Below are 12,631 nucleotides of genomic sequence, written 5' to 3'. Positions count from 1 at the left end.
GAATCCATTCCATCATCTGCAAGAACTGAAGATTCCTAATCTGTATCAAAATCTTTCAGAATTGAATTGGCGTAAGCCTGAAAAAAGCCCTTAGACCAAGGCTCCAACCCCCATTTCTTATCGTCTTTACCCTTTGGCTTCATTTGCAAATCTTCACAAATCTATTGAGCACTTTGTAATCCCCTTTTCAAGGCATCAATGATATTTTCATAAGTTGAAACACATTCACAATCACCTAGATTTGCTTCTTTCATATTCTCTTTGAGATTTAACTTTTTCCATAGGTATTCTTGTTTCTTATGGACTCAGTAAATTTCACACCATCCTCCTTGCGTTCAAAATGTGAAAGACTATTCAAGATTCCTATACTATGCAACATGTCCATCGAGTCATAAGTACGCTCTTATCCAACCATGCTACCAACTTTGCTAAAAAAGATTTCAACTACATCAGATCCAATCAAATGTATTGAAACCATCTTATCCGAATGGAAGTCTCTAAAATATTTTATGAGCAATACAACAAAGTGGCATGAGAATTGTACATCTAAAAATGCCTCCTTACTAGTAAAATTCTTTGATAATGTATACGTGGCATGTTTTAAAATCCAATATCTCCAGAGTTGGAAGAAGAATGCCACTTTTGCTACTAACGGACTCTATCCATCAAGCTCAAGTATGGAGACAAGAAAACATTAATGTAGTCTCCATCAACTTCAAGATAGACTTGTGTTCCAACCATGCTTCACTTCCTTCTACGATTTCCATTATTTGCTAGCTCTTCCAAACACCATTGGACTTGCCTACTACATATCCTCTATATTGCAACCCAATTTTGATGATCATCTCATCTGATATCTATTTCCTTAAGCATATATTTATCAATAGAAAAAGAATCATAAACAATGTTAACATGATTCAAAGTAACTCGAGCATCCCCAAGAGCCAATTGATGCTTTGGTTTGTTGAGAATATTGACTAGCTTTTTCCATTTGTGTGTATAAATTCTTGATCATGCATGCTCGAAACCTCTCCATTTAGTAATTTGCCTAGAAAGAGGTCAACCATCCCACCCAATCTCATATCGAGTGACATGCTTATTGACATAATTAGCTAATATTAATTTTCTTTGTTGACTATCTCCATCTAATGCATATCCAATGATAGGGCCTACTTTTGATTTGAGCTTCTCATCCCACATTGCCAAAATTTCAATCCACTATCTATGAATAAAAACTTGCATCAAATCAATTACAAGTATAATGAGCAGCCACAACCAAGCATGGAAGTGCTTCATGAAGTGGATTTGTGACAAATACTCTTGTATAACTACCAATGATACGAGTTTCAAATACATCAACAATGATATCATAACCTACCTTTCCTTCTCCAACTTTAATAATGTGTGATGTTCCGTATTCATGGTCTAAAGACTTGTATCCATCAAATCCAACAAGAGCATCATCTTTGAGATTCCACCTACGATGCAAATAGTAAAGGTTATAAATTCTTAAAAATTGATTGATAATATTTTTTGCAAGTCAAAAGAACAAATATTTCAGTATGTTTACCTTATCTGCTTCTTTATAATTGTCTCATCTTCCACCAAGACAAAGGGAATGTTTCCTATAATGCCATGTTTTTCTTTTGCCTTTTAATATATTCCAACAATAGCATCAAAGATATATCCATGTATCCTGAGGATAAAGTGGGTGGCTTGTCTATGGCCTCTCGTTGTCGTTGAGAGTGAAAGGCCATTTAGGTTAGTAATGAGGAACTCATGCAACCTTGGTCCATCCCACATCTTTGCAACCTCAAACAAAGCTTTTATATTTGTATTATAATGTTGGGGCCACTTGGTGTGAGTCCCAATCCACAAGATGATAATGGAGAATACTAGGGTAGCCAAAAAGATGTTCTTAGCTACCTATATTTTGGAAGTCTTGTGGGATGGCTCCATATTAGTAAATTATAACACTAGTGTTGCAACCAATGTGATGGTGTTTCAAGTGATTGCAATAGCATGTTATCAACGATGTCCTAGCACATTCCTAATTGAGCATTCAAGGCTAAGAATGCTCACATAGCCACCTCCTATGTTAATAGCTCTAGCCAGCCTTCTTCAATGGGTATCTAAGTAGATGGGGATCTAGCCAACCTCCTATTACAATAGATTTAGCCAACCCTCTTCAATGGCTATTCTCTTGACCCAGTAGTTGGAGTTATGATCAAAGGTTCCATCCGAGTGATAGTGTCTGCAAAGGTAACCCGCTAGCCTTGACATCACCACAAGATATTTTCATTGATGGAGGTTGGACATATCTTTGTGATAGCTTGATCTACGTCTGGTGATCCCAACATGATTACACTAGTACATTTCTCCAATCTCAAAAGTGTATCTCAAGTTGTGAGCTTGATAATGTGATTTTGAAAAATTAAGCTACTAAGCCATTAAGACTCTAGGTTCCCAAACATTATGGCCAAACTGTAAATATTAAAGTATACAAATTATCTGAGCCTTGCCTGAATTTCCCCAATGGCAATAGACATATTTCTGAGCAGTTTTGACAAGGAGACTTTGATAAATATATGACCTACCATATCCAAACTAGGTCCAGGGTCCGTCTCCTTCAATCCACAAGAAATCTGTGAGACATCTTTGAAGGTGTTAAAAGAAGCAGAATCGGCCTTCTGGATGTTGACTCCATTCTCTACTTTTAAGCTAGAAGGCACCTCCATTCTCAAATTCCAAGAAGGCATCATCGGGCTCTGTTCTCTTCCTGCTGACAAGATATATCATTTTTGCTGGAACATCAAATAATGAAACAGAAAAGAGAAACAGAATAAACGTCAACACTTCAGAGTTCGCACTAACCATTGAAGATTAACACTAAAGGCTTCGTGCAGACCTCAGTAATAGCACGCACACCCACATCAGTCAATTCACACTTTTGAGGGAAAAGAGGTGCATCCTAGAAGGTCACAACACAAATATCCTATTAAGTAATATAGTTATCAATTTGACAATTTAGCGATTCAGTGAGTTTCAGCAGTCAGACCTGCTTGTCTTTGGTGAGGAGCTTTGATCTGTCACCAGGTTTAGTAGCAGCAGAAACTCGGGTATCAATAAAACGTGGATGCTTTGGAGCATCATTGTTTCGAGCATTTGACAAGTTCTGAGCCCTAAACGCACGCCCAACAGGAATAAGCATTAAGAAGCCTTAGAGACAAAAGTAGAAGAGCAGTTAAAATGTTAAAAGGAGGGAATCCGTACTTCTCAACCAGGTCTATCGCCTGGTCCTGACTTGTGCGAAGGCATTTCAGTTGCTCTACCTACAAAGTCCCAGGTAAAAAGCGATCATTACATGTCTAAATACCATTCAGAACCCATGGAATTGCCATGCTAGTGGACAGAAGCTCACCCGAAGTTCAGAAGGTGTTTTACGTTTTCCTGCCATACCACCAGTAAGAACCATGTTGTTCCCATGCAGATGTTGTGGGACTGTACAGACAGTAGCTTCAGCCATAGCATTTGACAACCAGCAATCAGAATTCTGTCAGAATCTAGCACTAGTGAGGATCCTTGGCCAATACAACGTCCGAGTTGGAGTGGTGAATGTCCCTGTTTGCCGATGACAATGCAAAATGGTGAGAAGCATTCCTAAATATTATATCCATAAATCCATCTTCCTTTTTGTACAGCACTGCATCAAACACCTTTACAAGTTTTGTCCTCCACCAGTGGCAGTGCACACAAGCCTAAATAACCAAGAAATCAAAGCAGATCTCTCGTGACCCAAACGTCTGGCAGAGGGAGCATGTATCAAGGATTGGCCCTACCTATTTGGGAGCGTTCATGCATGAAAGTACTTGGCCGTGTCACAAGAAGACACATAACTTATAAGCCCCAATTCTGTCAGAATAGGCTGAATCTGCTCAAATTTAGGGGAAGGTTGTTTTCCACCAGTGCAGATTCTGCAGAAAATCCGGAATAACCGAGCAATCAAAGTAGCACCGCTTGTGATGTGACCGGGCACGATGGAGCAAATATGGAGGACCAAACCCTATGCGCTCAGGGTTTATCTGGAAGGCCAACTGTGTCACAGAAAGACACGGAAGCCCTGATTTTGTGAGAATAATCCAGATTTCTTGCAATCGAGACAAATCAACGATGGGACTGCAACCCAGGGATCAAACACGAGACGTTGTCTAGCGGGAGACACTCTAACTTCTAAGAGCGTCGAAGATGATAACGCAAGGCCGGGTTCCTTCCAGCTGCCAGAGAAGAGCCGTTGAGAGCGTCAAGGGCTCGAGCTATGATCAAGGGGCACCTGCGTGAAGGCTGCTGGCGGACGATCATGGAATCATTGTGAGACCGGGGCACGAGAACTCCGCTGATGATAGGCAGGAGCCCTAATCCTGTCGTACCTCTGGCGTTTTCCTGTGCAAGGAGGAGCAGCAATGGGGTTCCTTTTCAAACCCATTCGATGTCCCGCTCTCTTTGTTGTTTGAATTTCCAGTACTGCAGCCTCCCAATCAGGTTTAGATAATGGGATTTTGTATCTCCAAGTTCGTGTTCTTGAATATTTCAATAGAGTCTATTTTCGTTTCCTATGCTTGAAAATAATAGTTCTACATTTTTTAAAAAAAATTTAAAAGCACAAGTAGTCTGAAAACATTCACCATGAACTGAAGGTAACAAATTTCGTTGATGGATATAGAAGAAGCTTGAGGTGTCGTATTAATGAAATGTACATTGCAAAATATAAAGCCAAAACCCAGAAAGTTGCTTCGTTAAAATTTGAGACGCAGTGGCCTTGATATTTCACTGTAGTTGCGGTTAAGGATTAGCTTAGAGCTTTGTGAAAGTATAGCAATAACACAAAAAGCACATGAACATGCTGTATCAAGTAGCATGTTGAAGGATGATGATTATACACCTGGCATGTAAGCAGAGGGAGTGATAGGAGGACTGAGACACATAGTGGATCTTTAATAGGCATTAAGTGCCATGGAAATTCTCCCACCATGCAACCTTCCTCCTCCAAGAGGCATCACAAGGGGTTGGAACACGATGGTGTACTAGCCAAGGTGGGCATGAATGGAGAAGCTATGGAGGTCGATTTCCAAGTAGCTCTCATCAAGGACAAAGTGGATATGGAAGCAATTCAGAAGGAGGTTAGATATGAGATCAAAGCCATTTTTGACATGCGAAAGGAATAGACCCATGAACATAAAAAATTCTTGTGACCACCAATCACCTTCTTCCTCCAATGAACCAAACATAGAAATGCTGATTTCAATGCTGCTGGCCTTTTTTTTTTCTTCATGGGGTGCATCTGGTTTAAAGATGAGTTCAAATGAACCCCCTAGTAGTTTTACTTTGTGGGCAGGGACTTCTTCTTTGTCCTCGTGGGATCCAAGCAATAGCAAGATTGGATCATTTAACTAGCTCATTTACTTCTCAGGAATCATGAAAGTTCCATGTTATTTAAGTATAGACATGAACTTAAAAAAGATTTGAATTGAAAACTTCTGAATTAAGGCCCACTACACACTAAACGGTGGACGGGGCCCTTTCACAAAAAAAGAGGTGTCCAATGGGTACGTGTCACACTTTCATTGGTACTTCTTTGCCACATAGCCAAAAAGTGGTAGTACAAGCATGCGTGTCAAAACCGAGGAGTGAGAGAGAGGAAGAGACGTTGTTTTCCACAGGTGTTGCATAAGATTAGATTTATTGCATTGGGTTTATTTCCAACACCCTTTGCCTTGAGCCAACAATCTTATTACCTTGGGGTAGTTTCCACTCAAATCTTGATTGCTTCTAGTAACCCAAGTCACACGCCTCTATCTTACGCAAATTTTTAGGGACTTAGACCCTAGGCTTTGAATATAGTTGCCTTACTTTAGTGTTGCTATACCTCAATAATAATAAAAAACTATACATAGTGAGATCAAAAACCATACATAGTGAGAGTGACCTAGGATATACACTAACTCGCGTGATACACATTTTTGAAACCCCTCCCTTATTTGTATAGATGGGGAAGAAAATTAATGGGGGCCAACCCCTAGTGTGGGTGGGTATGGGCCTAACATAGACTTATGTATTATTTGAGGAAACCTCACACCCTTGCACTAATGTGATTCCGTAGGTATCCCATAATGAATCCCCTTAGGACTCTTTAAGATCATGACTTGGAAAAGTGGACTTAGTACCCTGAAAAACAAAAGTGCTATGTTTACTTATTGAGGCTCACCATACCCTTTCATAAAATGATCCAAGTCAGTTTTGTAAATTAACAATACCCTTTTGTTAAAATCATGTATATGAAATATAAAAACCCCTTTTGTGAATAAGTTTATACGTCTTAAAATATTTCCTTCTGTGAACGTATATATGTAAGCTTATATTTCTTTATATTCCCCTTTTTTGAACTCACCTGATACACATTTTTGTACACAGTGTGACTAACTCGAGCATCTACTACATTCAATTGACTAGTAACCAGTGTATTATGTGTGGATCAAACACATAGAGGTCCATCACCATTTCATTTGGGAGCAAGTTTTGACGCATGATATTGACTTGGTTTATGTTAGTACAAAGGATCAAAAAGCTAATATTTTCACCAAGACCTTGGAAGCTGAGAAGCTTTAATATTCAAGACTATGCTTAGAGTTTGTGGGCTCATGTTAAGCTCGAGGGGAAGTGTTGAGATGTCGAGCTCTACATGAGCAGGCATGTACTACATGCCGCCTTGGTGATGTAGCATGATATTACTCACTGGCATCATGTGAGGTAACCAACGTGAGAATATGCTAGTGATTCTACAACTAGACTACACCCACGTAATCCATCCTTGGTTGTGGCCAAGTCTTCTTTCCTAGGAGGTTCACACTTAGTGACCACATGCACATATATTGTGGTACTTTCATATTAGTCTTTTGTCATATTGTAGACTTAGTTATTTTATATGGAAGAAGAAGAAAGAAGAATAATAATATTTCAGCCCTATCTCTTTGTGTTCTCAAGTCTCCATTGCTTTTGTTTATGTGTATTCTTGGGTACTTGACCTCTCTCCCCTCTTGTATATTTTCACCATGGATAGTCGAATGCACGAAAGCTAGTGAAAAGTCTCAAGTCTCCATTTCTTTTGTTTATGTGTATTCTTGGGTACTTTACCTCTCTCCCCTTTTGTATATTTTCACCATGGATAGTTGAATGCATGAAAGCTAGTGAAAGGTGGGACATTGAAGCTTGAGTGGCTAGACCAAGAGGACTGGAGGAGGCTTAGAGAGGAGTCTGCAAACTCTCCAAGGCAATGCCAACAACAATGAGAGATGGCAAGGGCACAACTGAAGGTGAGAGTCATGTACCACCTTAGGAGTGGCAGCCACAAGATCTACCTAGAGGACTTTATAAGTTCTCTATTAGTTATGATCACTTTTTTATTTTATGTGTTGCTTATAGTAATAATATAATTCTAATAATGCTACTTTTTCTTTTTTGTTGCAGTACTCCATTACAAATCACAATTTTACAAGCTTGGAGACATGATATGCAAAAAGATATGGTCTAATTGCACTTGTCGACAAGCTATATACACATGGAGATCTAGTAAGTCATGCCTCTTTAATGTTTCCAATTTTTTGTTTTTGTAAGGGATTGTCTACTCTAGATTGATCTTTGGTTATATTATAGACTCGCTTTGATGATCTGTGTTGCAGTGGGACAAGCTATTGGATAGTGACCAACTTGGATTCACGAAGTTTCCCTTTATTTTTTGGCCTTGTGCTCCATATATACTTTTTTTGATTAATTGTCTCTAGCTTTCTTTATACACATTTTTCCTCTATTGTATGTAGCTCATTTTTAGCGACTTCTATAGATAGTTTTTCATATTGTTGTTCCTCCTCCCTATCATTCAATGTAGCACTATGGAATGTGATGCTATCATTTTATTTATTCGTACATTCAATCAATGGATTTCTTATTTTTGGTGAATCATGATATACAACTTTTGGACATTAGCTATATATTATAAGTTTTTATTATTCCATTGAGCTTTCAGACTAGCTTGAGTACTTTATGCGAATGTATTTTGATCAATAAGTGTAGAATGGTAGCCATTGGAGTTACTCACAAGTATATTTAGTATCATGGATATGAAATTTAGTAAATTTATTCATGTTTCTCATCCATTATCCCTGATTATTGAGAAGAATTTATATTTTTAGTTTATAACTATAAGAAGTTGGGAAAAAGAGATGTTTAGCGTGGAAATAATACCATGCCACTCGGACATAGGTATAAAAGGGAGAGACATGCAAATTTTCACATCTTTTGAAATAATAATACATTACTATCTCTTTCCTCATCACCTTGCTCACAGCTTCTATGGCTTCTCTTCTCTTTCAATCTTTCTCTCTCATTTTCTAGTTTTTCTCTCTCCTCGTCACTCTCTTTCTCTCTCTTCTATACTCCTCTCTTCTGCAGCCTTCTCTCTCCTCTTTCTCTCTCTCCAGACCTCTTCTTAACAAGTGGTATTAGAGCATTAGTCTTTGATCCATTTTTTGTCTCTTTTTCTTCATATTCAGTTCAATTTTTCATCATAAAAACCAATTTCAAACAAGTACTATAAGTACAAGACATGGACACTGACTAGCAGGGCTTGCACGACACCTATAGTTGGAAGAATACTAAATCTAGATATCTTTGGGATAGATATGGTTGTCAAAGGACAAACTATAGGTATTCATAAAATTTTCATGCAATTTTGAAGGTAACATGGTCAAATAAGAGTTAACTAGACTTGGAAGAGAAACAAACTGTGGTTACTTTTTAGAAAAGAGCTTCATCTTCTTTATGTTTGAGAACAGGAGAAGGATGCCACGTAGTGTAATATGCAACTCAAAATTTGTGTTGATCTTTGAAGCTCTTGGACAGCTCATGCCTTCTTTTTTCTTGGTTGGGGATCGTTATTGGTGATCATTGCTGGTTATTTGAGCTGGTATACTTCAGATTGGAGCATTCTTTCACACTATTTCAACCTTCTTCTTCTCCAAACCCTAACAGTGCAGTACATGGACACCCATGAAAGCTTTAGCTCAAGCTTCAATTTCTCCTCAATTTCTTGAAGATTCTTCATCATTCCACACCTGGGATCCATTTCAATAAAGATTCTTGAAGAAATTGCAAGGATTGAGCAAGAATGGCCAAGGATTGAAGCTCAAGAGCTTCTATGAAGTCAAAATTTAGGGGAAACGACTTTAATGCTTCAATCTTAAGCTTTTCAAGCTTCAAGATTGCTTCCAAGCATTAAATGCACAAGGATTGAAGATTATTTCAGCAACATTGGGCAATTGGAGACTCCATCAAGCATTTGGGAATCATTCAAGCCTTCATCAAACATACAAAAAGTATTCTCTTCAATTCTCAATCTCTCTCATTCATCCAATTACTGAGCTTCATCCAATTGATTGAGAGATTAAAGAATTGTGAAATTTTCATCAAATTTCATCTAATCATTTCTTAAATTAGCCCACTCATGGAATGCATTGTTTACTTGATGCATATTGGATCCAATCAATGAATTAGAAGCTTTTGACTAAAGTTCAAGTATTATATTTAATCCAATTGATTAAACCCCATTGATTGATAAGATTTCTTGCTCTAATCCGTTGATTTTCTTATGATTTTTCATTCATGGAAAAATATATAATAATCCATTGTAAAAGGGTAAGTGAACAATGAGCCACTACATGGTAAGCTCCTCTTCCCATTTATTTTACCAAATTTCAATTCTCTTGCATTTTATGTAAAGAACTGAATGAAAATTTTAGTAATGCATATCATGCCAATTGATTAGAGTAGCATGCCATTTCCATGTTGATATTTCCACTAAGAAAAAAGATGGATGCCAAGGGAGATAATGGGACAATAGAGAGGTGACCCTCCCCCACTATTAAAGATCCCGAAGGGGTGCAACCAACCGATCTAGGGGAAAATTTGCCTACCTTCTGAGTGATTCGAAGCCCATGTAGGGAGATTGAAGATTGAAGCCCTTTCAAAGAATTAAGTACCTTGAAGTTCAAAATAGGGTGAAACAAGGGATTTATAGGACATTGTAGGGTATTACAGGTACCATCTTCACACTAAAGTACAAATGCAGGTAGTACAAGGAATCCACAGGTCCTATCTAGCTTCCTACAGGGTTTGATAGTCATTAGGCACTACCATTTTTCTCTCACATGTGGAAATAAGGTACTTACAAGCTAAAACAAGGTGCATGCCTAGACAGTTCAACAGCCTCAAAGATTGAATTGCAATTTTTTTTTCCTAAACCTATCATGATGTGCTATATCTCATATTGAAGAGGGCATCTTTGGCTCTGATTTGAATAAAATTTTTTGGGAATCTGATTTTGCTAGCTGAAGTTATAGCCAATTTTCTAACAAGGGGTACTGCAGGACTGCACTAATATAGTAAGTCATAAGGGAAAGAGTAAGGCCCAAGATGAGTATGCTCACCAAATCAGAGATTCCATGCTAGAAAATACACCTTAGTAGGGCCTTGAAGAGCCTCAAATGCAAGGAGAAATCAGTGCACTCAATAATACCATGTGTGAACATGAGAATAGACACGCTCAAAGATATTTGGAGTTGTTATCCAAAGTGGAGTAGATGGTATTGTCTACTAATCAAACGAAGTCTTCCATTGAGAAGTTGTTAGAATCCACTATCTAAAAGAAGGATTCCATTGATCAATTAGTAGAATCTAATGCTCAAATAATGGCCCAATTCTCCCAATGGATGCAAATGCAAATGGGAACCAAGGAATCTAAGGAGAAAGCTCCTTCAAACAATGATCCTTCAGTCCCATTTCAACCACCTAACCAAAATGGTCAAGATCATGGTATCATTGGACAAAGGCCTATTCCCAATAGTCAATATGAAGTAGGTGAGACTTTATAAAGGCATGATGACTATTTGGGCAATTTGAACGGAGCTAATTCCCATGCTTATGGGCTGAATTCTCAACCTCCTACAGGTCCTCTACCATCAGGAAGGTTTCACACTAGTTGTCAGCCATTTATTGGAAGAGTACCATCTTATGTTGGAGGTTCAATGCCTACTAGCCATAAGCAGTCTATTTTGGGACAACAACCCTTTCATGAGAGGGAGACCAAGGATAAGATCATGTTGGCAAAGTACAATGGATAATCATCTTCATCATCCATTCTCTAGAGGAATGGATTTCAAAATTAAAATCCTATTTTGATATATTCCCTAGAAGTGACGATATGAAGATTCATTTTGCATCTTTATATTTGAAAGGATTTGCGCACACTTGGTGGAGATACATTAAGAAAGAGAACATACTTGTAGAGAATTGGAATGCATTCAAGACACTTATGGCTGAAGTCTTTGTCTCTCCTCTTGAAAAAGAGAAATTGGCACGGAGATGGTATGGATTAGAGCAAAGAGGCCTAAGTGTATGGGATTATACAAACCAATTCCTCAACCTTACCATGTATGTAGAGAGCATTAGTGATGAAGCTAAATTCCACAAGTATATGTATGGTTTAGAACCTTCTTTATTAGCTGATGTTATGGTGCAAAACTCTACCAATCTATTCAAAGCTATTGAGCTTGTGGAACATTATGAAATAAAGTATAGAATAGAGTCTTCATTTATCGACATCTAAAGACTATTTTAAAATAGGGACAAGTTGGCAATGTTTATGGCAATAATCATGCACCAAGTGGGAACCTAAGAGTGCCAACTTATCCATCGTTCAATGCCTCAAGTCGTCAAAGCAATTTCAAGATAGCAAACAAACCAAGAGTTGATCTTAAACAAGGGGATAACAAGTTTAGATCTACTTCAACCAAGATGAATCTATTCCTATGGACCTATACAAAGAAAAGAAGGAAGAAGGCTTATGCTTCAAAAGTGGAGAAAAGTATACAGTTGATCATGCAACAAAGTGTGTATACAAAAAATGCAAAAGCCAAGGCTCATAGTATACTAGTCTTTGAAGATTCAAAGGATGACACTGATGAGGTTAATGCATTTGTAACTACCACTGAAAATGAGGATGTTGAGGAGGAAGTTGGGCAAGAACACTTTTATGATCCTACTAACACTTTTCCTTTTGATTCGGGTGGTAGTGTTCCTTTTGATCTGGGATGAACTTATGATGATCGCTTGCTACCACTAATTGTTCCATTTCCATGGATGCTTGAAAAGTTCTAAGAGCCCTAATACACTTTGTATGAAGGGTAATATTCATGGGAAGGATATGTTTATCCTAATAGATAGTGACAGTATACACACAATTTTGTGAATAAGTCCATTGTGAATAAATTGAATTGTCTTTCCACCGATTTAAAGCAGCCCCCATAAGAGTTCAAGTAGCCAATGGTGAAGAAGAAATCAACACTCAAATATTCCCACAGGTTTCTTTACAATTGACTGAAAATTATATTGAAGCAAAAGTAAACTTGATAGCTTTGGAAATGGGACCCATAGATGTTGTACTCGGGTGTGATTTTGGCTGATGACATTGGAAAAAATTACTATGGATTTCTCACAACTATATACAGAGTTTATCTTTGATGGA

General features: G+C 38.0%; 1 protein-coding gene across 4 annotated transcripts; it reads right to left on the bottom strand.

Annotated features, from left to right (window-relative positions):
• Positions 1-1,259: 1,259 nt before the first annotated feature.
• LOC148011526 (uncharacterized) lies at positions 1,260-4,513 on the bottom strand. Of its 4 annotated transcripts, none has more exons than XM_087670526.1 (6): positions 3,422-4,513; positions 3,274-3,332; positions 3,059-3,182; positions 2,875-2,971; positions 2,598-2,782; positions 1,260-1,478 (listed from the first exon to the last, which is right to left on the bottom strand). In XM_087670526.1, the coding sequence occupies exons 1-6, from the start codon at positions 3,524-3,526 to the stop codon at positions 1,461-1,463; spliced, it is 588 nt and encodes a 195-aa protein (XP_087526652.1). In that variant the 5' UTR covers positions 3,527-4,513; the 3' UTR covers positions 1,260-1,460. The 4 variants fall into 4 exon arrangements, with proteins under 4 accessions (XP_087526652.1, XP_087526650.1, XP_087526649.1 ...); XM_087670524.1 differs by lacking the exon at positions 1,260-1,478 and having other exon boundaries at positions 2,100-2,782; positions 3,422-3,621; positions 3,840-4,513; XM_087670523.1 differs by lacking the exon at positions 1,260-1,478 and having other exon boundaries at positions 2,100-2,782.
• Between the last annotated feature and the right edge of the window lie 8,118 nt (positions 4,514-12,631).

This window comes from Lygodium microphyllum, chromosome 28, assembly GCF_053477565.2.
Source record: "Lygodium microphyllum isolate KBCC chromosome 28, Lygodium_microphyllum_v1.1.10, whole genome shotgun sequence".
In the NCBI taxonomy this organism is placed as follows: domain Eukaryota; kingdom Viridiplantae; phylum Streptophyta; class Polypodiopsida; order Schizaeales; family Lygodiaceae; genus Lygodium; species Lygodium microphyllum.
This window is presented reverse-complemented; position numbering and strand designations above follow the sequence as displayed.

Bases quoted from the DNA above. Each gene is read 5' to 3' on its own strand.
- LOC148011526 (XM_087670523.1), bottom strand. From the start codon at position 3,526: ATGGCTGAAGCTACTGTCTGTACAGTCCCACAACATCTGCATGGGAAC. The intron at 2,972-3,058 runs GTCTGACTGCTG...GTGACCTTCTAG, and splicing joins TCCTCACCAAAGACAAGCAG to GATGCACCTCTTTTCCCTCA. The intron at 2,783-2,874 runs GTTAGTGCGAAC...ATATCTTGTCAG, and splicing joins TTTAGTGTTAATCTTCAATG to CAGGAAGAGAACAGAGCCCG.